The sequence below is a fragment of the Rhinolophus sinicus genome, linkage group LG10, assembly GCF_036562045.2.
Source record: "Rhinolophus sinicus isolate RSC01 linkage group LG10, ASM3656204v1, whole genome shotgun sequence".
Lineage (NCBI taxonomy): Eukaryota > Metazoa > Chordata > Mammalia > Chiroptera > Rhinolophidae > Rhinolophus > Rhinolophus sinicus.
Window position 1 is genome coordinate 31391237 of NC_133759.1, and position 20293 is coordinate 31411529.

General features: G+C 35.0%; 1 protein-coding gene across 8 annotated transcripts in view; it reads left to right on the top strand.

Moving 5' to 3' along the window:
* The window catches only part of NEK11 (NIMA related kinase 11), a 192279-nt gene that overhangs the window by 64229 nt on the left and 107757 nt on the right, over nt 1-20293 (top strand). For 7 of the 8 annotated variants that reach the window (XM_074312832.1, XM_019725963.2, XM_074312835.1 and 4 more), the window contains 5 exons: nt 2356-2420; nt 3382-3508; nt 17388-17537; nt 17631-17709; nt 19763-19848. In XM_074312832.1, the coding sequence (XP_074168933.1) occupies nt 2356-2420; nt 3382-3508; nt 17388-17537; nt 17631-17709; nt 19763-19848 (507 nt within the window). The remainder of the gene's footprint in view (nt 1-2355; nt 2421-3381; nt 3509-17387; nt 17538-17630; nt 17710-19762; nt 19849-20293) is intronic. The other variant, XM_074312833.1, reaches the window with a different exon arrangement.

Here is a 20293-nt window from a genome sequence, read left to right on the forward strand (position 1 = left end):
TTATAATTATAAATAATTTTTAATAAAGTGATGATGGCTGGGTTCCCTTCCGCCATCTATTATAGATTTGTGTATTTTTCTTTTATCTCTCCAACCTGATTGTAAGCATTATGGGATATATGGCCTTTTCTTGTGAATGTTTATATATTTCTCACATTATATAGTATAGCACATAGCATGTAGTTGGCACTTATTATTTTTTTGGATTAATGAATGAGCCCCCAAGGTGGTATTCATCTTTTTGCCAAGGATAGTGCTTTCTAAAATTAATACACATTTATTGATTTTTGTACCATGACAAAAGAACTGTGTGGAAGAGAAAAAGATGATGTACTCATAGACCTGGCCTGAGTGATTGCTGAGGCCGATGGAGGCACTGGTAGGGCCAGGTCTCGCAGTGTCTGGTAAGCCGTGTATAGGATTTTAGACTCTATTCTGGAAGCAGTGGAGAGCCATGAGTGGTTTTAAAGTTGGGGATTCAAGAGCAGATGTTCATTTTATGAAGCTACATCTCTGTTTCCAGCTTCAGTGTCAGGAATACTGTTCCTAGACTGGGGTCTCCTATTTAGGTCTGGTGATTAGATACGCCATACTGATCGATGCCTATTGGAACCATGAGTTGTTAGCAATGTCCTTTGTCAGGGATTTATATAATCCATTTTGGAAAGATGTCAATCAAAAATAGTTTGAAAAGTTTAAGGACATATAAACCCAAGGATGCAATTAAGTTCAACTTACCAATTTTATTAAATGTCTACAGTGTTATAAGAGATAGTACAGGCAAGTGAGATATGGGCCTTGGAGAGCTTATACTTTTGCAAAAGTGGTTGGGCAACTGTAGAACATGGTGTCAAAAGAAGAACAGAAGTGGGAGAGCATGTCTAACTTGCTCATGATAGTAGGAATGGTGACTAGGAATTAGGAGAAAGGGATAGGCAGGGATTCTTTTCTTAGCTTGGGCCTATAGGAAACAGCCTGGGGCAAGGATTGAAATGCTGATATGGTGATGGAAAGAGAACCGACTCTGGGTGGTTAACACACAATGAGATATATAGGTGATGTACTACAGAACTGTACACCTGAAACCTATGTAACTTTACTAATAATTATCACCCCAGTAAACTGTAATTAAAAAAAAAAAAAAAACAGAAAGAAAGAAATGCTGATGCCTTCCTTGGGAGGTAGAGACCCAGGGTGGTGAGAATGAGGGCAAATTGAAGCAAGGAAAGGATGTGAAGCAAAATGAAGCCGTGTGTTATTGTACTGGCCGTCACTTCACGAAGAGCTGGGGAGAGACAGCAGCAGTTTGCATGGCAGGCATATGTGCACGCCTTATAGGCACATGGGCTGTGTGCCTTGGGAAGAGAAAGGAGGGGACATTTATTTACTTATCTTCTTTATCCTCCTATTTCTCACTGATTCACCCCACGGGAGTTAACTCCTTTGCACTTCCAGGTTACATCATCTAGTTTCTTACATTGCCACTTGGGATGCTAGATTCCATATCCTGTGGTATGGTGTTTCATTCTAGTCCAGATGTGGCAGGAGCCAGAGAGTTGGGCATTCCCTGGCAAGTGACGGATTGACTTCCAATACCTCAGGGGGCAGCATCTTTGGAAGAAAGAAGGTAGGGGACTCTAAGGAGGTACATGAGGTTTATATTCAGTACAATCTTGAAGGACAGATAGAATTCTGAGAGGCAGGGATGACAAAGGAAGGCATTTTAATATAAGCAGCGACACAGAGGAAGAAACATGTGCTGCATTTAAGATAAAGCAAGTGCTATATTGGCTACAACAGAGATATGACAGTTTCTTGGCCCAGATGTTTTTGGCTTGTAAATGAATTCTTGAGGCTTTTTTTCCCCCTTTTAAAAGGTACTCCAAATATATAACTAAATGTTTAATCCTTCATTAGATTGTTCATATGATTAAATTAACCAACTGGAAAAAAATGCTTTGTCAGGCCATTTCTTACAGATGTATAAAAAGGTAGAATAGGATGCTGAAAACGGAGAACTCCAAATGCTAGGCTGTCCTTGATGCAGCCAACAGCAGGGGTCAGAAGGGTCTGACCTACCCAGCCAATCAGCTCTAATGCATCTTTTGGAGCAAAAATTAATGTAAGTAAAATTATATTAGAGTAAAACAAGAACAGGTATAATATAATATAATATAATATAATATAATATAATATAATATAATACCGGGTCTTATATTAATTTTTGCTCCAAAAGATGCATTAGAGCTGATTGGCTGGCTAGGTCTTATTTTCGGGGAAACATGGTATTTCTATTATGATTTAAAAATTTTGCATTTTGCATGAAATTTTATATCCTCTTTTGCCTTTTTGTAGGAGGATACTTCATCGGGACTTGAAATCAAAGAATGTATTTCTGAAAAATAATCAACTTAAAATTGGTAAGATTTTTTAAAGTATGTATTCCAGAATCATTAAACAGTATATTCTAGATGTTATCGACATATCAAGTTGAACTATATAGTGCCTAGAAGTGTTAGAGTAATCACTGGTTTATTTTAACTTCTCAAATTTTTGTTCTTATTTGGTTGGGGTCAATAAAACCAAATTATTTTATTTCTGATTATCTGATATAAATTGAGATATAAGACGTTTGCTACATCCTTTGTAGATTCAACTAATATGTTTTCAGTTTCTACTCCATGCCATCCACTTTGCAAGCGGTTAGACTTGTTTTGCTAATCTGATTAATTACTACAGGTTTTCCCCCACTTAAGCGATTAGCAGTTATCACTGGTAATCAAAATGTTGATATAATGGCTTTGTTAACCTTTAGTTCTCCTTCAGAACTGTACCTCCACTCATAACAATTATTGGATTGTTTAATTTACATGCAAGATGTTCTTAGAGAGGGAAGACATAAAAGCATGCAACTAGGTAGGCAAGTAGAGAGAAGCTGGTGGATTCAAACTTTTATAGTCATGTTCCTGAAAAGGCTTTTATTTAAAATTTGTTCTTTATTGTAAATGAAGAACAAACTCTCCCCTCTCAGTTGAAATTGCAAGTCATTATATTCAGCCCTTCCAAAATCATTCTGTTTGTTGTTAGTCAGACTTGAAATTTTTTGTTTCAAGTAGCTGGTTCTTCACAATTCCAGAAATGAAAAGTTTTGGTTTACATAATTAGCTTAACTAGCTCAAAGTCTTCTTTCTCATATAAGACTTATTTTTTTTAAAGCTATTTACCAGCATTGTGTAATTTTAAATACATCATTTTTCTTCCCTTTAAAATGCTATGAACGCATTGCATGTTAGAATTGTCAAATTAGATACTTAGTTGTTAATTTTCAGGGCTGATTTTCATTGTTTTAAAATATTCATAAAAATTAATTATTATTTCAAGGGGATTTTGGAGTGTCTCGACTCCTCATGGGAACCTGTGATCTAGCCACCACTTTAACTGGAACACCCCATTATATGAGTCCAGAGGCTCTGAAACACCAAGGCTACGACACAAAGTCAGACATCTGGTGAGTGGGCAGTGGGCTAGTCCAGATGACTTATTGGTGAGTGGGCTAGTCCATCTGCTGCCCTGAAAGAATAATGCATCTGGTTTTAGGCTCATTTACTTACTGCATCTACTCATTTTGTTCTTTGCAATACGAGTCATTGTGTGACCAGAGTAAAAGAAGGTTTTTGGATTTGGAACTTGATAGATTCCATTAAATTGATTTCAGAACGTCTCTTTATTCATAGATAAATTGGTTGGTTTTGAGTTTTTCTTCTCGAATCACAAGGGAAGGTTCTTAATGTATCATAAATGTAAATTTTGATAGGTTTCTGCTAGCCTACTAAATAAAGCATTTGTAATCCTAAACACTGTGCCTTATTTTCTCTTAAGGTTAACGTCCACCTGTGGGAGAACGTATAGCTACTCTTTATCTTTTTCTTCTTGTTGTTTTTAAGAATTTTTAAAGATACTAGCTTTAAGAATAAACTTAAATTTAAAAATTTCTGGGGTTTCAGTGATAGATGCATCTGAGATTTTTCAGTTTCTCTGAGCTCTTGTATCAAAGAAATTTCTCCTTCCTCGTCATGGAACCAGTTTAAATCTCAGTGCAGAAGCCATGTGGAAAATTGTATTCTACGGTGAGCAACAGATTCTATTTGGGGAAATTTTGTTTTCCTTTGAAGAGGAATCTTCCATAATTTGTGGCTTGTTAAGTGTTGAAAGGGCAAACTAGCTGAGAGCTTGTTAATTACGTCAATAGTTATTGTATGTAAATAACCTAAGTAATTCTGAGCTTTCAAAGATGAACCATGTGAAAGATTGTGCCTACTTCATTCTTCTCAAGAGGATAAAGAAGAAAGTTATGGACAAAGTAAGGACAACAGAGGAAATGCCTTGGGATTCTCATTAGGGTCATTACTCTTGCTGTTGTTCTGGTGCCCAAGTGGGAGAGAACACTGGCAGGATAAGGTCTGGCTGTGGCATATCCCCATCATCACCAGTGCTCTCTTGTGATTATTCATTTCTAGGTTCTTCAGTGGGTTTTTTCCTTGTTAGCTTGTTTTTGCCCTGGTGACCTTTTCCAACTCACTTATCATCTTCCTCTATCACAGCCTTCCTCTAGCCCATCCAAAACAAAACCAAAAACGAATAGACAAAAACACAAAGGTATCTTCAGAAGAATGAGTTTCTTTACGTTTTGTTTTATTGAGCATCTACTCTTTGCCGATGATCGTGTCAAGGCCTTAGGTAAAATATCAAAAGTGATAGGATTCCTACCCTGTAGAAGTTTTCTTGTTCTTATTGGAGTACCTTTCTCCAGATTGAGAAGAATCAGTCTTGGGTTTTGGATTGAATTTAAGTTACATACCTATATCTCTCTTCACACTTAAGTTTTAAAAATTATTATGGACATTTAAAAATAGATTTAAATATATAATTTCTTCATGATTTGAGATTACATTGTATTTCAAGATGATATTACCTTATATCATTTGAATTAAGAGTAAATTAATTTATGAAGCCCATCATTGAAGCCTTTGGAATTACATGTAGCAAGAAAGCTAGTTCTTTTTGACATGTGTCTACATCTGCTTGCCAAATCAAACGTACGTCTCCTAGGAAACTTAGGCAACAGAATCCACAGAGAGAAGAGTAAAGCATAGTGTCTTTTTGTCTAAATTGAGTGTCTGCTTTTTTTAAAAATTGCTCCTTGTATTGCATGAAGAATTATAGGTTTTTGCTACAGTGTTTTAGGCTTACAAAAATGATATCTAACTAAGTCAAAACTAACTTTATTTGACTAAGGCAAAACTTAAAAAAGCCAAAATCTCCCAAATATAAGAATGCAGAATTTTAGTATATATTTTTTGCAAGCATTAGGTCAGTCTCCTTGTGGAGATTATTAGCTATTCAGCAAATACAAGCTAAGGATTTACAGTTATCCTGACTCCAAATAACCACTTTATTTTGCATTTAGTAATTACCCTTGTTATATCTGAATTAAAACACGCTTATTGGGTAATGAAATTTCCACTGCCAAATCTAAAGTGGAAAGAATAACAGAGAATGATTAATTATGGTGGCAGATACATAAGTGTGATGAGCAATATTTGGGAGACACTCTTAGAAAAATTAGATTGGATGGGGTTGAGAATTTTTTTCTGAATCTCAGTATGTAGTATCTGTTTACTGAAGAATATTTTCTTAGGATTAGAGACACTTGTGAATAATTGATAGGTGTTTTGCTCTAGCACTAATAGCTGTACATATTTATAATGCTTAAGGAAGAATTGCTATAATACTAATTATATTTTCATCCGTTAATGTTTGCCCATATGCAACCTTATTCTCCTTCTGCAATCTGTTAAATCTTTTGGGATTCATTTATTTATAGCAACCAAGTACAGGAAGTCTCTCTCTTAGAAGTGGGTTAGGTTACAAAAGTTGATAAACAGTTATTTGGAAAGTTAGGATAATTAGGTTCTCTGAGGACAATACTTTGAACATGGCTGGTTCATATAAACAACTAGTGAACACTTTCTTTTCCTACGAAAAAAGTATAATATATGAGTTGGGTTTTTAGGCCAGCTCTTTAAATTGATTTAAACTATGAATAGTTATAATTTATTATTTTGGTAGAGAAACGAATAAAAGACAATACTATTGGAATAATGGTACTATAATTAAACAGAATATTTCATTGTTGGTCTTACCTATCTTATTGTGTGAGATCAATTAGATGGCTCTTTGATGTTATTTTAGCTTTTTAAGCGGAGGGAATGGTAGTGGGAATAATAGGTGCATTAGAGTGTACTACTGTGTTTCCCTGAAAATAAGACCTTGCCAGACAATCAGTTCTAATGTGTCTTTTGGAGCAAAAATTAATATAAGACCTGGTCTTATTTTACTATAAGATCAGGTCTAATATAATATAACATAAAAAATATAATACCAGGTCTTATATTAATTTTTGCTCCAAAAGATGCATTAGAACGGATGGTTCAGCTAGGTCTTATTTTCGGGGAAACGTGGTATGAAGCTCTCTTTATTCAGAGATCTGGTATTGGAGGAATGGCTTGGTAGGTGACACTGGAGGGGAATAGTTCACACCCAGCGTTGGAGTCAGGCTTTAGTGATCTTGGGTGGAAATGTCAGACAAAGCTTAGCTACTGGTAGGAGAAAACAGAGAGGAAGCAACAGCTGCCTAGCCCACTAGGAGTAGGACAATATCCTGGTAGGAGAGCATCCCCAGTGCAGACAAGGAAAGGGGTAGGAAGAAGAACAAGGCTATTTCCTTTTCCAGCACATTTTTCCACGCAATCACCCACACTAGACGGCTGAGAACAATTCTAGACTTTCCTTCTCTCCCACCTCATATTCAGTTGTTAACTGTATGTTATTAATTCTACTGCCTAGAAATCATTGCAACCAATTTTTTCTTCTCAACTTCCACTTCCATTGCCTTACCTTATGCCCTTATCATTTCTCTCCTGGAGTTCTTAAATATCTTTCCTTTTTCTCTAGCTCCCGACATTTAATCCATCATCCATAATGTAACCAGCACAAAATTTCTTACATAAGGTACTAATTATGTGACTGCTCAGCTCAAAATCCTGCCAGTGCCAAGACAGTCAAGCCCAAACACCTTTGCATAGAAAGTAATCCTCACTTCTTTCTGGCTTGCCTCTTCTGTTACCAACTTTTCCACGTGCACCAACTGCACAGGAGAAGCCTGTTTTCTGGGGATGGACTTAGGAAAGAGAGAAATACGGACCAAGTTGGCAGCAGTTCCTATAGCTAATGTGGGACCTGCAAGTGGCTGGTCGTCAACAGCCCCATCGACTGACTCTTGGTGAAGGAAGCGCTGGAGCAAGAGAGCCCTTTTCTCTTACTGCCCGTGCTCTGAGCAGTTCTTGTGAGGGTTCAGAAGCAACCTGTTGGACAGGGAGTGTGTGCACTTCTAGGGGGTGAACACTGCTGTCATTATTTTCATTCAACAGAAGCTGAAGTAGGAAAACATTTTGCTGAGGTGCAGTAGATTTGGGTATTTGTATATTTTTCAGTGATTACCATGACATGATTTATACAAACCAGGCAGATAATATCAGTCTGGCCTAGTCAATTGTTAAAAAGCTCATGATACAACCACAGAAACAGAACCAGGAATAGCTACTCTCTATGGAGTGCTTACTCTGTGATTGACAGTTAATGTGCTAAGTGCTTTATATACCTAAGTGTATTTGTTACTACAAAAAAATAAGCATACTGTATATAATTTTGTAAACTTTTATTTCACTTAGCGAAACAAAACATTGCTGTGCATCAATAAAATGTATGTACATATCATGTAAATGTTTGCATAGTATTCTATACCTGTACACGATAATTTATTTAACCAAGACGTCAATGTTTCCTTTAAAGATTTTCCCTTTGTCTTTGTCTTTGAGCAACTTTTACCACAGTGTATCTGGGTGTAGATTTGCATTTAGCATACTTGTCATTAGCTGAGTTTCTTGAACATGTAGATTAATGTATTTCATCAAATTTGGGGATTTTTTTAACCATTACTTGAGTATTTTTTCTCCTCCTTTCTCTCTCTCCTATCTTTCTGGTACTCCCTTTATGTGTCTGTTGGTGTGCATCACGGTCTCCCACATTTCTCTCAGGCATTGTTCATTTTTCTTCATTTGTTTTTCTCTCTCTTCTTCAGATTGCATAGTATCTGTCAATCTATCTTCAAGTTCATTGATTTTTTTCTTCTGCTAGTTAAAATCTACTGTTGAGCCCCTCTGGTGAATTTTTTGTTTCAGTTACTGTACTTTTCAATATATTATTCAATATTGTACTTTCCAGAATTTCTATTTGGTACTTTTTAAGCATTTCTATCTCTTTATTGATAGTCTCCATTTGATGTGACATTTTTATCATATTTTATTTCTTTAAACATGGTTTCCTTTAGTTCTTTAACCATATTTGTAATGGCTACTTGGAAGTCTGTGTTAAATCTGAAATCTGGGCCCTCTCAAGTAGTTGCTGTCGCCTGCTTTTTTCCCTGTGTATGAGTCATACTTTTCTATTTCTAGTTTTCTAGACATAATTGGTGAAAACTAGACATTTTAGATAATATATTGTGGCAAATCTGGTCACTTCTTCTCCTACTTCCCTACCTCTCTGGGGCTTGTTGTTTGCTTATTTATTTATTTAGTTACATGCCTGGCTAGTCTAGTGAAATCTATTCTAGTGTGAAATCTCTGGTGTTGTTCCTCAGAGAGTATAGCCTTGGGCATGAGTACAGTTAGCCTTTGGAGGACCATGGTTTTAGCCTGTCTCTCTGACTATGCCTTTCCCTGCTTTCAGTTAAACTGTCTCTGTCGGTATCACGCCCAGCTGTTGGCCTTCAATGAGTACTTTTTGGCTATTTTGAGGTTCTTCTGTTCTTGGGTCCTTCCGTCACGCCATTGATTCCCTCTCCTTCTTCTAACACAGATGCTGATACTGTGCAGGTCACATAGTGATTGTGGTTTGTCTTTACTTGCTTGTATTTTGAGATTTGAGGTGACACCTTGTCATCTCATTTTGTTGAAAATGTTGGCCACGGTTTTTGGTTTTGCTATCCAGCTGTTCTGTCTATTTTAGACAGGAATCCAAGGAAGATCCAGAAACTATGCCTCCAATGTGACTGCCACTTTCCCCAAAATACTCAGAATCACCATTTTAAAAACATCCCTGCATGATTTGTATGCTATTAAAGATTGGGAAGAACTGATAGAGGTTCTGGGACATGATGGGCCCTTAATAAACAGTTGCTATATAATATTGTATCTTAAGTATTAGTTCAAGTAGCCCAATGTCTTTCATTATATTTAAGTGGAGTTTATGTTGATATTCAATTCCACCTAAGTAAAAACTTTTATTTAGGGTAACATATACTAAAGCAAAACCCACTACTCTTGTATTAACTTTTTATTACTCTCTATTTATTCAACTATTTGTTAAATTATGTGTACTCTTTTCTAGATGGATGTCAGGATATCCTCAATTACATCAAATAAAAATATGTATTTATCTAGAAGATCAATAAAGCTTTCCCAACCATGCATTGCTGTGGGGTAGAGTCATGCATCGCTGTGGGGTAGGTTTCTCTTTGCAGAGTCTGAGCAGAATTTAAAGGTTAAATTTAGTTACCTTGAGACAAGACAAAGTTTGAGTTACATTTGCAATTCATTATCAGTCTTTGCTTTAGAAATCCTTTGGACAGTTCTGGCCGACTTGGACAGATGGCAAGTTTATGAAGTTCAGGTATAATTTACTTCACATGTACCTGATCCCAGCCTTCGCTTTCACTGCCACATTTACTCCCTCTGGAATTTATTTGCTTACTTCACAGTTGGCTGTATTTTGGAAAAAGAAAAAAAATGCAAATCATAGACTTCTAAATAAATGTACATCTCACTTGTTTTTCAACTTGCCTCTCCAGCCCCCTTCCTCACTTTCATATTGCCAGATTTAAGACCTGGGAATCAAATAAGAGAAAAATCTTCAAAAGAGGATGGAAGTAATGAGTTTGAGGTGATATAATTATTCTCATACAGAAATGTCTGGTTGGAAATTGAAGAAACTAAAAACCATAGGTACATAGAATAAAAAGTATATGTAGCAAATAGATTTTAAAACTCATAACAGGATAATAAAAAATCTTTCACTGCAAGTGTCATGGTAGTTTCTGTAACCTAGTTGTCTCATAGTATTTCAGTTACTGGCATCCATTCCAGGCAGGTGCATTGGGACCATAGCAGGTCTCTTTTCATAAGTTACTGGCTGATAAATGCAGTCTTCTCTATATGCTCAAGTGCAAGGAACTAGCACTGCGTCAAAATGAAATGGGTAACTGGAAAGCAGCATGCCTTCAGTGCAGCTGAGAGGATTTCCAAAAAGGAGAAAAGGGGGTTTCTCCTTTTAATTGATTACTGAGATAGCCTCTAATTGTTCCATAGTATGTTTAGCCATGTAATTTCACATCTTTTTAAAATAATCTTAATATAGTTGATCCTTGAATAACATGGGTTTGAACTGCACAGGTCCACTTATGTGTGTATTTTTTCAATAAATACATATTTTCTCTTCCTTATGATTTTCTTAATAACATTTTCTTTTCTCTAGCTTACTTCATTTTAAGAATGCAATATATAATGCTTACAACATACAAAATATGTATCAATTGACTGTTCGTACGTTACCAGTAAATCTTCCAGTCAACAGCAGACTGTTAGTAGTTAAGTTTTAGGGGAGTCAAAGTTGTATGCTGATTTTTAACTAAGTGATAGTTGGCACCCCTAAACCCTAATTTGTTCAAGAATCAACTATACATTCATCAACTATGGCTCGGGCAGAGCTATCTCTCCATAAAACTAGGGTTTGATGTCATGATCAACTCAACTATGCTTAATAGACCACTAACCCCCTTTTCCTGCCAAGCAACAGAAAAAGCAAAAGCCAAACTTGCCTGCCTTCCTTTTCTTTTGCCACAGAGGGTCTCATTAACTCTGTGCCCTATAATTGCCATGGTCTGATGCCTAGCATACCTGTCTCTCAGGCCCCAGGTATCCTTGAAGGTGGATTACAGTTCCAGATAGGACCTGAAGAAAGCTTGGGAAGTCAGCCCCTGCCTGAAAGGCTTCTGTCAGGGTTAGTCATGATTTCCAACTCAAGAGAGTCATTATTGATCAGAAATGCTCTTATTGGTACAGTCTGGAGAGGTGAGATAGCATAGTTTATATCCCGAGAGCTAGACAGCCTGTGTTGCAATCCCACCCCCTACTCAATATGGAACCTTGAACAATTTACCGAATCTTATGGTTTCCTCATCTGAAAAAATGGGAATGAGAACAGTTCCTCCTTCATTAGGATTGTTACGAGGATGATTAAATGAGTTAAAATACCTAATGAACATAGTACAGTACCTGGCTTATATAGGAAACACCATTAAAATTTTAGCTATCATTTTCTTTATCATGATAATTATGATTGTTACCATTTGTATTATTGCTGGAGACGATAGTCTGATCCCAAGACAGCTCAAAATGTCCTGGGTCAAAGATTGTTGCTCCCATCCAACCCTTTAGATCTATTCGGAGCCAGGAGAGATTTTTGGCTTTGTTCTGCTTCTGCCCAAGTCCTGAAGACTCTGAGCCCACGAGGCTGATTAAATCCTCAGAAGAGAGTGTGTGGGGGCTGAGCTACTGATAGCCTTTTACCCCTTTGAACCTGTGAGTTTCATTTCTTTTTTCAGTGTTCAAATTATTATATGTACATTAGGTTATATAGCAGAGTGTAGTCAATGTGAATTTTTTATAAAACATTTTTAAAAACTATTGAATGAGAGCTAATGCCCAAATCAAACAAGCTGATCTAACATGGCACCTTTCTGGACAAATTACTTTCTGAGTTCTGGTTTCCTCATTGATACAATGAGAGTTTGGAATTAGCAAATCTTGATAGTCCCTTGTAGCTTTAATATTTTGTCAGTATAAGAAAACATTCTTGAAGTTGTAATTAGACTCTTTTTTGGGGGAAAATAAGTAAGTATATTGGGCAGTTCATCACATACAAATATTTTACACACATCCACACTGGTAAAAGCATTTGGTTCAATTTTATGATTATATTTTACTGGTAATCTATAGTGCCCCCTCTCTTTTTGTTTAAGAAAACTTTTTTATGGTATAACAGGTACTGACTTGATATTGTCTTTTTCATTTTAACCATTCTATTGAGTGTAGAGTGTTTCTGCACTGTGGTTTTAATTTGCATTTCTCTGATGACTAATAATGTTAAACATCTTCCCATAATTTGGGGCCATTTGGTGTCTCTTCAAGTCTTTTGCCCATTTTTCTATTGGATTATCTCCTTTTTCTTATTGATTTGTGGTAGTTTTAATTAATTAATTAATTAATTAATTAACTAATTTATTTATTTTTACATATTCTGGATACAAGTCTTTGATGGATATTTAAATTGTCTTCTCCCACTCTGTATTTTCCTTTTTACTCTCCTAAGGGAATCTTTTCATGAATAGAAATTCATAATTTTAATGAAGTCTGTTTTATCAGTCTATAACTATATTGTTAGTGCTTTCTACATTTTGTTTAAGATGTCTTTGCCTAGCCCAAGATCAGGAAGGTGTTCTCCTGTTTTCTTTTAAAAGCTTTATGAGTGTATTTTTCACAGTTAGATCTACCTATAATTGATTTTTATGCATGTTTATGTTGCCAGATAAGAGTCCACATACAGAATTTTTCATTTGGATATTCAACGGCCCAGCATAACTTGTTAAAATATTATATTTTTTCTCCATTATAGTACAGTATAACTTGTATTAATCAAGTGATTGAATATATGTGGATCTATTTTTGAGCCTCTGTTTTGTTCTGTTGGTCTGTTTTTTTTTTTTTCTTTGCCAATATCACATTTTCATGAGTAATAATAACATTTTAATAAATCTTGCTATTTGGTTATAGACCCTCCAAATTTGTTCTTCTTCAGTGGCCTTGGCTACCCCAGTCTCTTCTGCATTTCTATACCAATTTTAGAATCAGCCTGCTAATTACGGCAAAAACATCTGCTAAGATTTTGATTGATATTGCACTGGGTCTATAGATCATTCTGAAAAAAAATGACTTCTTTGTAGTACTGAATCTTCCCATCTATGAATGTGGATCTATCCTTCTCTACCCCCCTCCTTTTTTTTAGGTCTTCTTTAATTTCTCTTAGCAATGTGTTATGGTTTACAGTGTAGGGTCTTGTACATCTTTCATTGGATTTATTCCTAAGTATTTGACATTTTGTGATGTTAATGTTAATGACACTTTAATTTTATTTTTTAAATGTGTTTGTTGCAGGCTTATAGAAATGACCTTTTATGTCTACCATCATATTGACATGCTTAATGATAGTTTAATGTCTTCTTTTCTATTCTTTATGTATATGTTTTAAAACTTTTTCTGGCCTTATTGTTCTGGGTAGCACCTACATTACAATATCCAATAGAAATAGTGATAGTAAGCATCCATATCTTGTTCTGAATCTCAAAATAAAACCATAAACTATCAATATTTCACCAGTAAGCATAATATTTACTGTATTTTTTATAGCTTTAAAAATCTAGTTAAGGAAGTTCCCTTCCATTCCCAGTGTGCTAAGAGCTTTCTTCTTTTTAAAAACACAAATGAGTTTTGAATTTTATTAGATGCTTTTTCTCTGCATCTATTAAGATGATATAATTTTTTTATTTTCTTCTATAATGAAGTACATTCCATTGATTGATTTTCAAATATTAAGTCAACCCTGTATTCCTGAAATAAAATCTGCTTGGTCATGATATATTATCTTTTTAATATGTCATCATATTCTATTTTATTATGTGTATTTGGATTTTTTGAATCTATTTTCATAAAAAAACAATCTGCCTATACTTTTCCTTTCCTGTAATATCCTCATTCTATTTTAGTATCAAAATTATGCTAATTTTATAAAATGATGACATTTATTAATATTGGTGTTCTTTATTACTTAAATGTTTGGAAGAATTTACCAGTAAAGCCATCTGGCCCTGGTGTTTTCCAAGTGGTAAGTTTTTAAAATATTTTTTAATTATTATTTTAAATAATTACTTACTTCTGTTTAATAAATAGAGGATTATTCAGATTTTCTATTTATTCTTGTATCAATTTGGTAAGTTATATTTTATAAGACTTTTCATTTTACCCCATTTGTCAAATTTATTTGGGAAAAGATATGTTTATAATGTCATCTGAATACTTTCTAATACTTGTGGAGTCTAATATTTTTGTTATACACTTTTCCATTCCCATTATTGTTAATCTGTGTGTCTTTTTCTTCTTGTTTTCTTGATTATTCTTGCTAGAGGTTTATTAAGTTTATTAGTCTTTACTGATTTTATTTTTATTGTTTGTTTAATTTTCATTAATTTCCACTTTTTAAATTTCTTCCCTTAATCTTTCCTGATTTGATTTGCTGTTCTTTTTTCTATCTTTTCAAGCTGACTTAGATCATAGATGTTTAAAGCCTTTTTCTTTGTGAATACATGCATTTAATACTTTTAATTTTGCCATAATAATTTATTTTAGCTGTATTCAATAAGTGTTGATATTTTGTACCTTTATTAACATTCAGGTAACAGTATTTTATAATTTCTGTTGGAATTTTTTATTTTACCTAGGGGTATTTAGATGTGTATTTTTAAATTTTCAAGTAGCTGGATTTTGTGGGTTTCTTTCTCTTTCTGTTATTAATGTCTAGCTTAATTTCACTGTGGTCATAGAATATGCTCTGGAGTTTTTAATTCTTGAACTCCGTTGAGACTTGTTTTATGACCCCGAGTATGGTCAATTTGGAAAATGTTCCATGTACCCTTGAAAAGAATCTGAATTCTTTCATTATAGGGATCCATTTACATTAACTTGTTGATTATGTCTGTTTTGGTCATTATGTTTAGATTTTTCTCTATCCTTAATGATTTTTTTTGTCTGTCTGTTCTATCAGCTATTGAAAGAGGTATGTTAAAATCTTTCACTATCATTGTGAATTTATCTATTTTTTTCTATTAATTCTGTCAATTTTTGTTTCACACACACACACAAACTGTTATTGGGTTTTAGAATTATTATGTGTTCTTAGTGGTTTGATTTCTTTATTATTTCACCATCTTAATATTAGGAGTGGTTCTTGCCTTTAAGTCCTCTTTGTCTGATACTAGTATAGCTACACCAGTAATATTTTGGTAAGTCTTTGCATGATATATCTCTTTCTATGAATTGCTGTATTATTATTTTATGGTTTGTTTCGTGAGCAGTATATAATTTTTTACCCAGCGTAAGAGTCTTTTTAATTGAAATATTGTCCATTTGTTTAATATAATTACTCTATTTTTATTTGTCATCTTATTATTTGCTTTCGATATATACCACTTGTTTTATGTTTCTTTTTCTCTCCTTTCTTGCTTTCTTTTTGTTTAAAATTTTGTGTGATTTTTTTCCCCTCTACTAACTTGTTATTCACTTGTCAGTTATACATTATTTTACTATTCTTTTGGTAATAACCCTAGCAATTATAACATGCATCCTTGACTTATTATAGTTCAGTTTTACCACTTTTCCAATAATGGCAGGATCTTGAAATACTTTAAGTTAACTTACCCTCTTACATCTTTTGTATTATTTTTGTTATGAAATTTTATTCTACATAAATTTTGAACCCCACAATATATTTTAATATTGTTTTATACAGTTAATACTGACTTATACATAGTCACAAGATTACTCTTTATAGTGTTCTTCATTCCTTCTTGAATTCTTTGTTTCTGTCTTAGATTTTTTTCCCATTAGAATATTTTTTGGTGCTGTCATGCTGGCAATGAATTCTCTCAGTTTCTGTTTGTCTGAAATGTCTTTATTTCACCTTTATTGAAGGAAAGCTTTGTGGTATAGAAATATAAATATATGCTACTATACCATATACCATTTAATAGTCTTATAGATGAATGCAAAATTTATTGAGCTTCAAATAATGTTCATAATTTATAATGTTTATAGACCTTGTTGTTGTAGTCAATATCATGTGATTTCTCCCAATCTCCATTCTTTGTAGCATTCTGTAATGGAAATAGCCCAGAATTTGGAAAGAAAAATACCTTATGAAATTGGGCAAGTCATTTAATTTTTCTGAGCCAGTTTCCTCATGTATAAAATGGGAAAAATGTATAATATTGACTCTATTTCACTGTGAAGTTAGGAGGCTCTGTTGAGATATAGATGAATGTGCTTTGTAATATATAATGTACCAATCTGTTGGAAATTTTTAGTGTTATTATTTACTGGAGCAGAAACATTCTCAGTGTATATATCCAGAATTCTCTTACAAATACACGTTTTCATGAACACCCACAGAATAATTAAAATGCTAGTATTCCTGTATGTATTTATTTATACATACCCTGCCTTTTATGAGAAAGTGGGCAGAGTTAAAAGTTACGTAAAACACAACTTACATAAGGTCAATAGTGAATTTATTTTGATATTTCAAGAAAGTAACATGAAAAGGAAAACCTGGCTGGGTACATAGTTCCAAATACCTATAAGATGTAAAGTAATCCATTATTCAGAAGTACAGTTCTTTCTTAGTACTAAGTTCAGGCAGAAATTTCCCCTTTAGTTTTCTAAATGACGTAGTTATTTAAAAGACTATTCTGCTGGTTTAGAAGTTACTGATTTGCATGGCTAATCCAAATCAGTGTTGGACTGCTCTAGAATTTTAATATTCTGTTTCATAACCCCGGAGGAAGAATTATACATTTTAATATGAGCTGCTCTTCCATCCTACTTGCAAATGGATTCTATTCAGAAACTAATAAAAAATGCTTTTTCTTTCAAAATGCTTGGATACACATTAGAAGGAAGCTGATAAATTAAAATTTTGTTTTGCATAGTTAACATAAACAAAACTGCTTTAGGAAGATGATAGTTAGCTGCATTCTACTTTTCCTTCTTAAAGGTTAATTCATAAATTCCTTACTGCATTGATCAAATATTTATTAGGTCCCTACTATGTGCAGCCATATTCCTATTGGTTTGTTTGCTCTCCTTTGACAAAAAGTGGTCATTCAGGCTGACATTTTGTGCTTTCATCTTTCACTTTTTCCTTTTTTTGGTATCATGGATTTAAATGGAACAGAACATTATGGAACTGAGGCTTTAACACAAACAACTGAAGTGGATGTTGGTGCCTCATAACCGATGCCCTAACAAATCTGGGGTTTTGTTTGATGATCAGATTTAAAAGGACTTTTATCCTTTATTTAAATTCTTTGGCTTTGTCTTCAGGTCTCTAGCATGCATTTTATATGAGATGTGCTGCATGAATCATGCATTCTCTGGCTCCAATTTCTTGTCTATTGTTTTAAACATTGTTGAAGGCGACACTCCTTCTCTCCCTAAGAGATATCCAAGAGAACTGAATGCCATCATGGAACGGTATGGAAATAAATGTATCACCAGAGAAACAATTTTAAATTGTACTTACATTTTCATTCATCTGAAAAATAATTTTCTGTTTTCACTTCACAGCATGTTGAACAAGGACCCTTCACTGAGACCATCAGCTATAGAAATTTTAAAAATCCCTTACATCGATGAGCAACTACAGGTATTTAAACTGAAAGGCGTGTTGGGAAACACACGTTAGGATTTATATGCATTCTAGGACTTGAAGATATGCTGTGCAAATAAGGTGCACAAAGAATCAGTCAGAAAGGAGAGACAAGGCTTTTTTGTTTCTTAAGCTGAGGGGAATTATTAGTCAGGACAACCTTTTTGCAAAAGAAAGTGTGTGAAAGTGTGTGAATTCTGGTACCCCAGACATTAGGATTGTGACTTTCTGCCTAAACTCATTACCCACCCTAGAGCTCTTGGTTGACAGGTCTTATCTCAACACTTTGTAGATATGTCCCTCCTAGGACAAGAATGTACTACTACTACTACTACTATTACTAGTAGTAAAATCTGGGATTTTCACTGAGTCTTTATTATTCTACTCCTTTATTATATAATACTTTTTATTGATTGAGTTTATTTTGTGTTCCTGTAAGTTAGAAATTTTGATGCAGTGAATTTTCCTCTGATTGTAAGAAGAAAAGCAAATGGTACCCTCCCAGGAGGGTGTTTTTGTTTTTGTTTTTTTTAAGTTCTTAGGCTTTTACAATACAAATCCCTCAGGCCAATTTCCTTTAATTTTGTGAAAAGCTTTTAGAGGCTCCACAAAGCAGTCATTCACCTTCATAAACGTGCACACTTTTTCATCAGCATCCTGTTCTAAATCCACAGGAGACGGGCTGCTGACTCTAAGTGCTCTCAATGCCTGGCGCTGTGCTGACACTGGGGGTGCAGAAATGAAAGGAACAGATATGGCTCCTGTCCTTTCAAAGCCTGACTGCTAGTAAGGGAATCCAATACCAAGAAAAAGTAAATAAAATGATTATAAAATTTCCATGAGCACTAACAAGAAAGCAAATAGGATGCTGTAAAATAAGGCAGGTGGAGAGGATTTGCTGGTCAAAGACGGAGTAGGTGACATTTTGACACCAGTGAGATGCTGAGAAGCGGCCAGCCCTGTAAAGATCCTGAGAAAGAATGTTGGAATCACAGGGAATCACTGGTGTAAAGCCCTGGATTTTAGGTCATGTTCCCTGAAGGGAGACATAGAGGAGAGTGCCCTTCGGCAAGAATGTGCTTCCAAGGGAAACCCTTAGGTAGGAAGTGGGGTAAGCAGGACAGTTGAGGGGAGGTAGTGACGTTCCCTGGTATTTTCAGCTCTCCCTGTGCATAGTCAAAGCCAGCTCCCCTAGTCTGAGGGTGGTCCACTTCAAAAGAGGCTGTTGGATCAAAACCACAGACGGGTCTATGAACACACAAAAAAATAGTATAAGGGACCCAAGGGGATCTGCTGGGACTAAAGCAAGACAAGTGAGGCATTTGTTCTGGGGCAAGATTAAAGGGGACATCAATACTCAGTAATCAGGATAAATAATATTTTACAGATCCAAATTAATACTCAAAATCCATGGTAGCAGAGTATCAGAAGTTCAAAGATCGTATCCAATAGGGCTAGGGTCAGGGTGAGCCAAGTGAGGTAGAATGGTGCAAAATCAGGTTTGGATCCTGTCTTTATTTCAGCTTTTCATATTGTGTTCTCCATGGCTTTGGGGCATTAATTTTTATTTTTTTAATAATATTGCATGAAAGTAGTATTTATCTAAATTCCTGAGTTCTTTGGTGTCCCTTAAATTTTGCACCTGAGGTGAGTGCCTCACTCATCTCACCCTAGTCCCAGCCCTGGGAGTGTGGACATTGTCCATTACAAACCCAGAGATGGAGAGAGCTTGTGTGTTCTTGGAGCTGAGGGAAGGTCTCCCCTTGCCAGGGTGTCAAGGAGTGAGAGAGCAGGCAGTGCAAGTTAAACTTGGAGAGGGAAGTAGGCCGGAGCCTGACCCCCAGGACCTCCTTGCACAAGCTACCATGTAATTTTTTTGTAACCCTTTATAGGAGGAAAAATAACTACCAGTGGGTTTGGCTTTCAAGCTCCCAGAAATGGTCAATAATATTGCAAATCAGAAAAGGCACCTGGTAGTTTTATGCCATTCCATCCCTGAAGAGGAGTCCTTAAGGTGTGTCAAGGTTTTTCTCTCTCTCTTTTTTATCAGCACCTGAGGTGTAGATATTCTGAAATGATTCCAGAAGACAAGAATTTGAATTGTCAGAAGGAGGCTACTCATGTAATTGATGCCATGTAAGTAATTGCTTTGTTTTTTAAAAAGTCTATTGAGCATAAATATTAAATGCATTTGTCTTTAAAAATCTATTAGTGCTAAGCTGACTGACTACGTGGAGTATCCTAGAATTCACTTAAGTCTTGCCAAGAAATTCAGGAGCTTCAGTAACTTGATGTTCCAAGGCCCTTTGCCTCAGGTGGCAGCAAATTGAAATCATAAAAGTGTAAATCACTGCACAGCTGACAGATCTGTAGGGCAGCTCTGCAGTTGCCTTGTAAGTATATAGAGAAATTAATACCTCAAACATTTAGTGATATATGTGCCAATGCACCTTCTGTATTAAGCATAAAATGCTTTCACATGTTGATTGTTTAATAGGAGCAGGCAGAGTATCTGTTTAAAAGACAACATTATGGAGTCCTGGCATAATTGAAAATCAGCCAAAATTCACCTTCTTGAGAT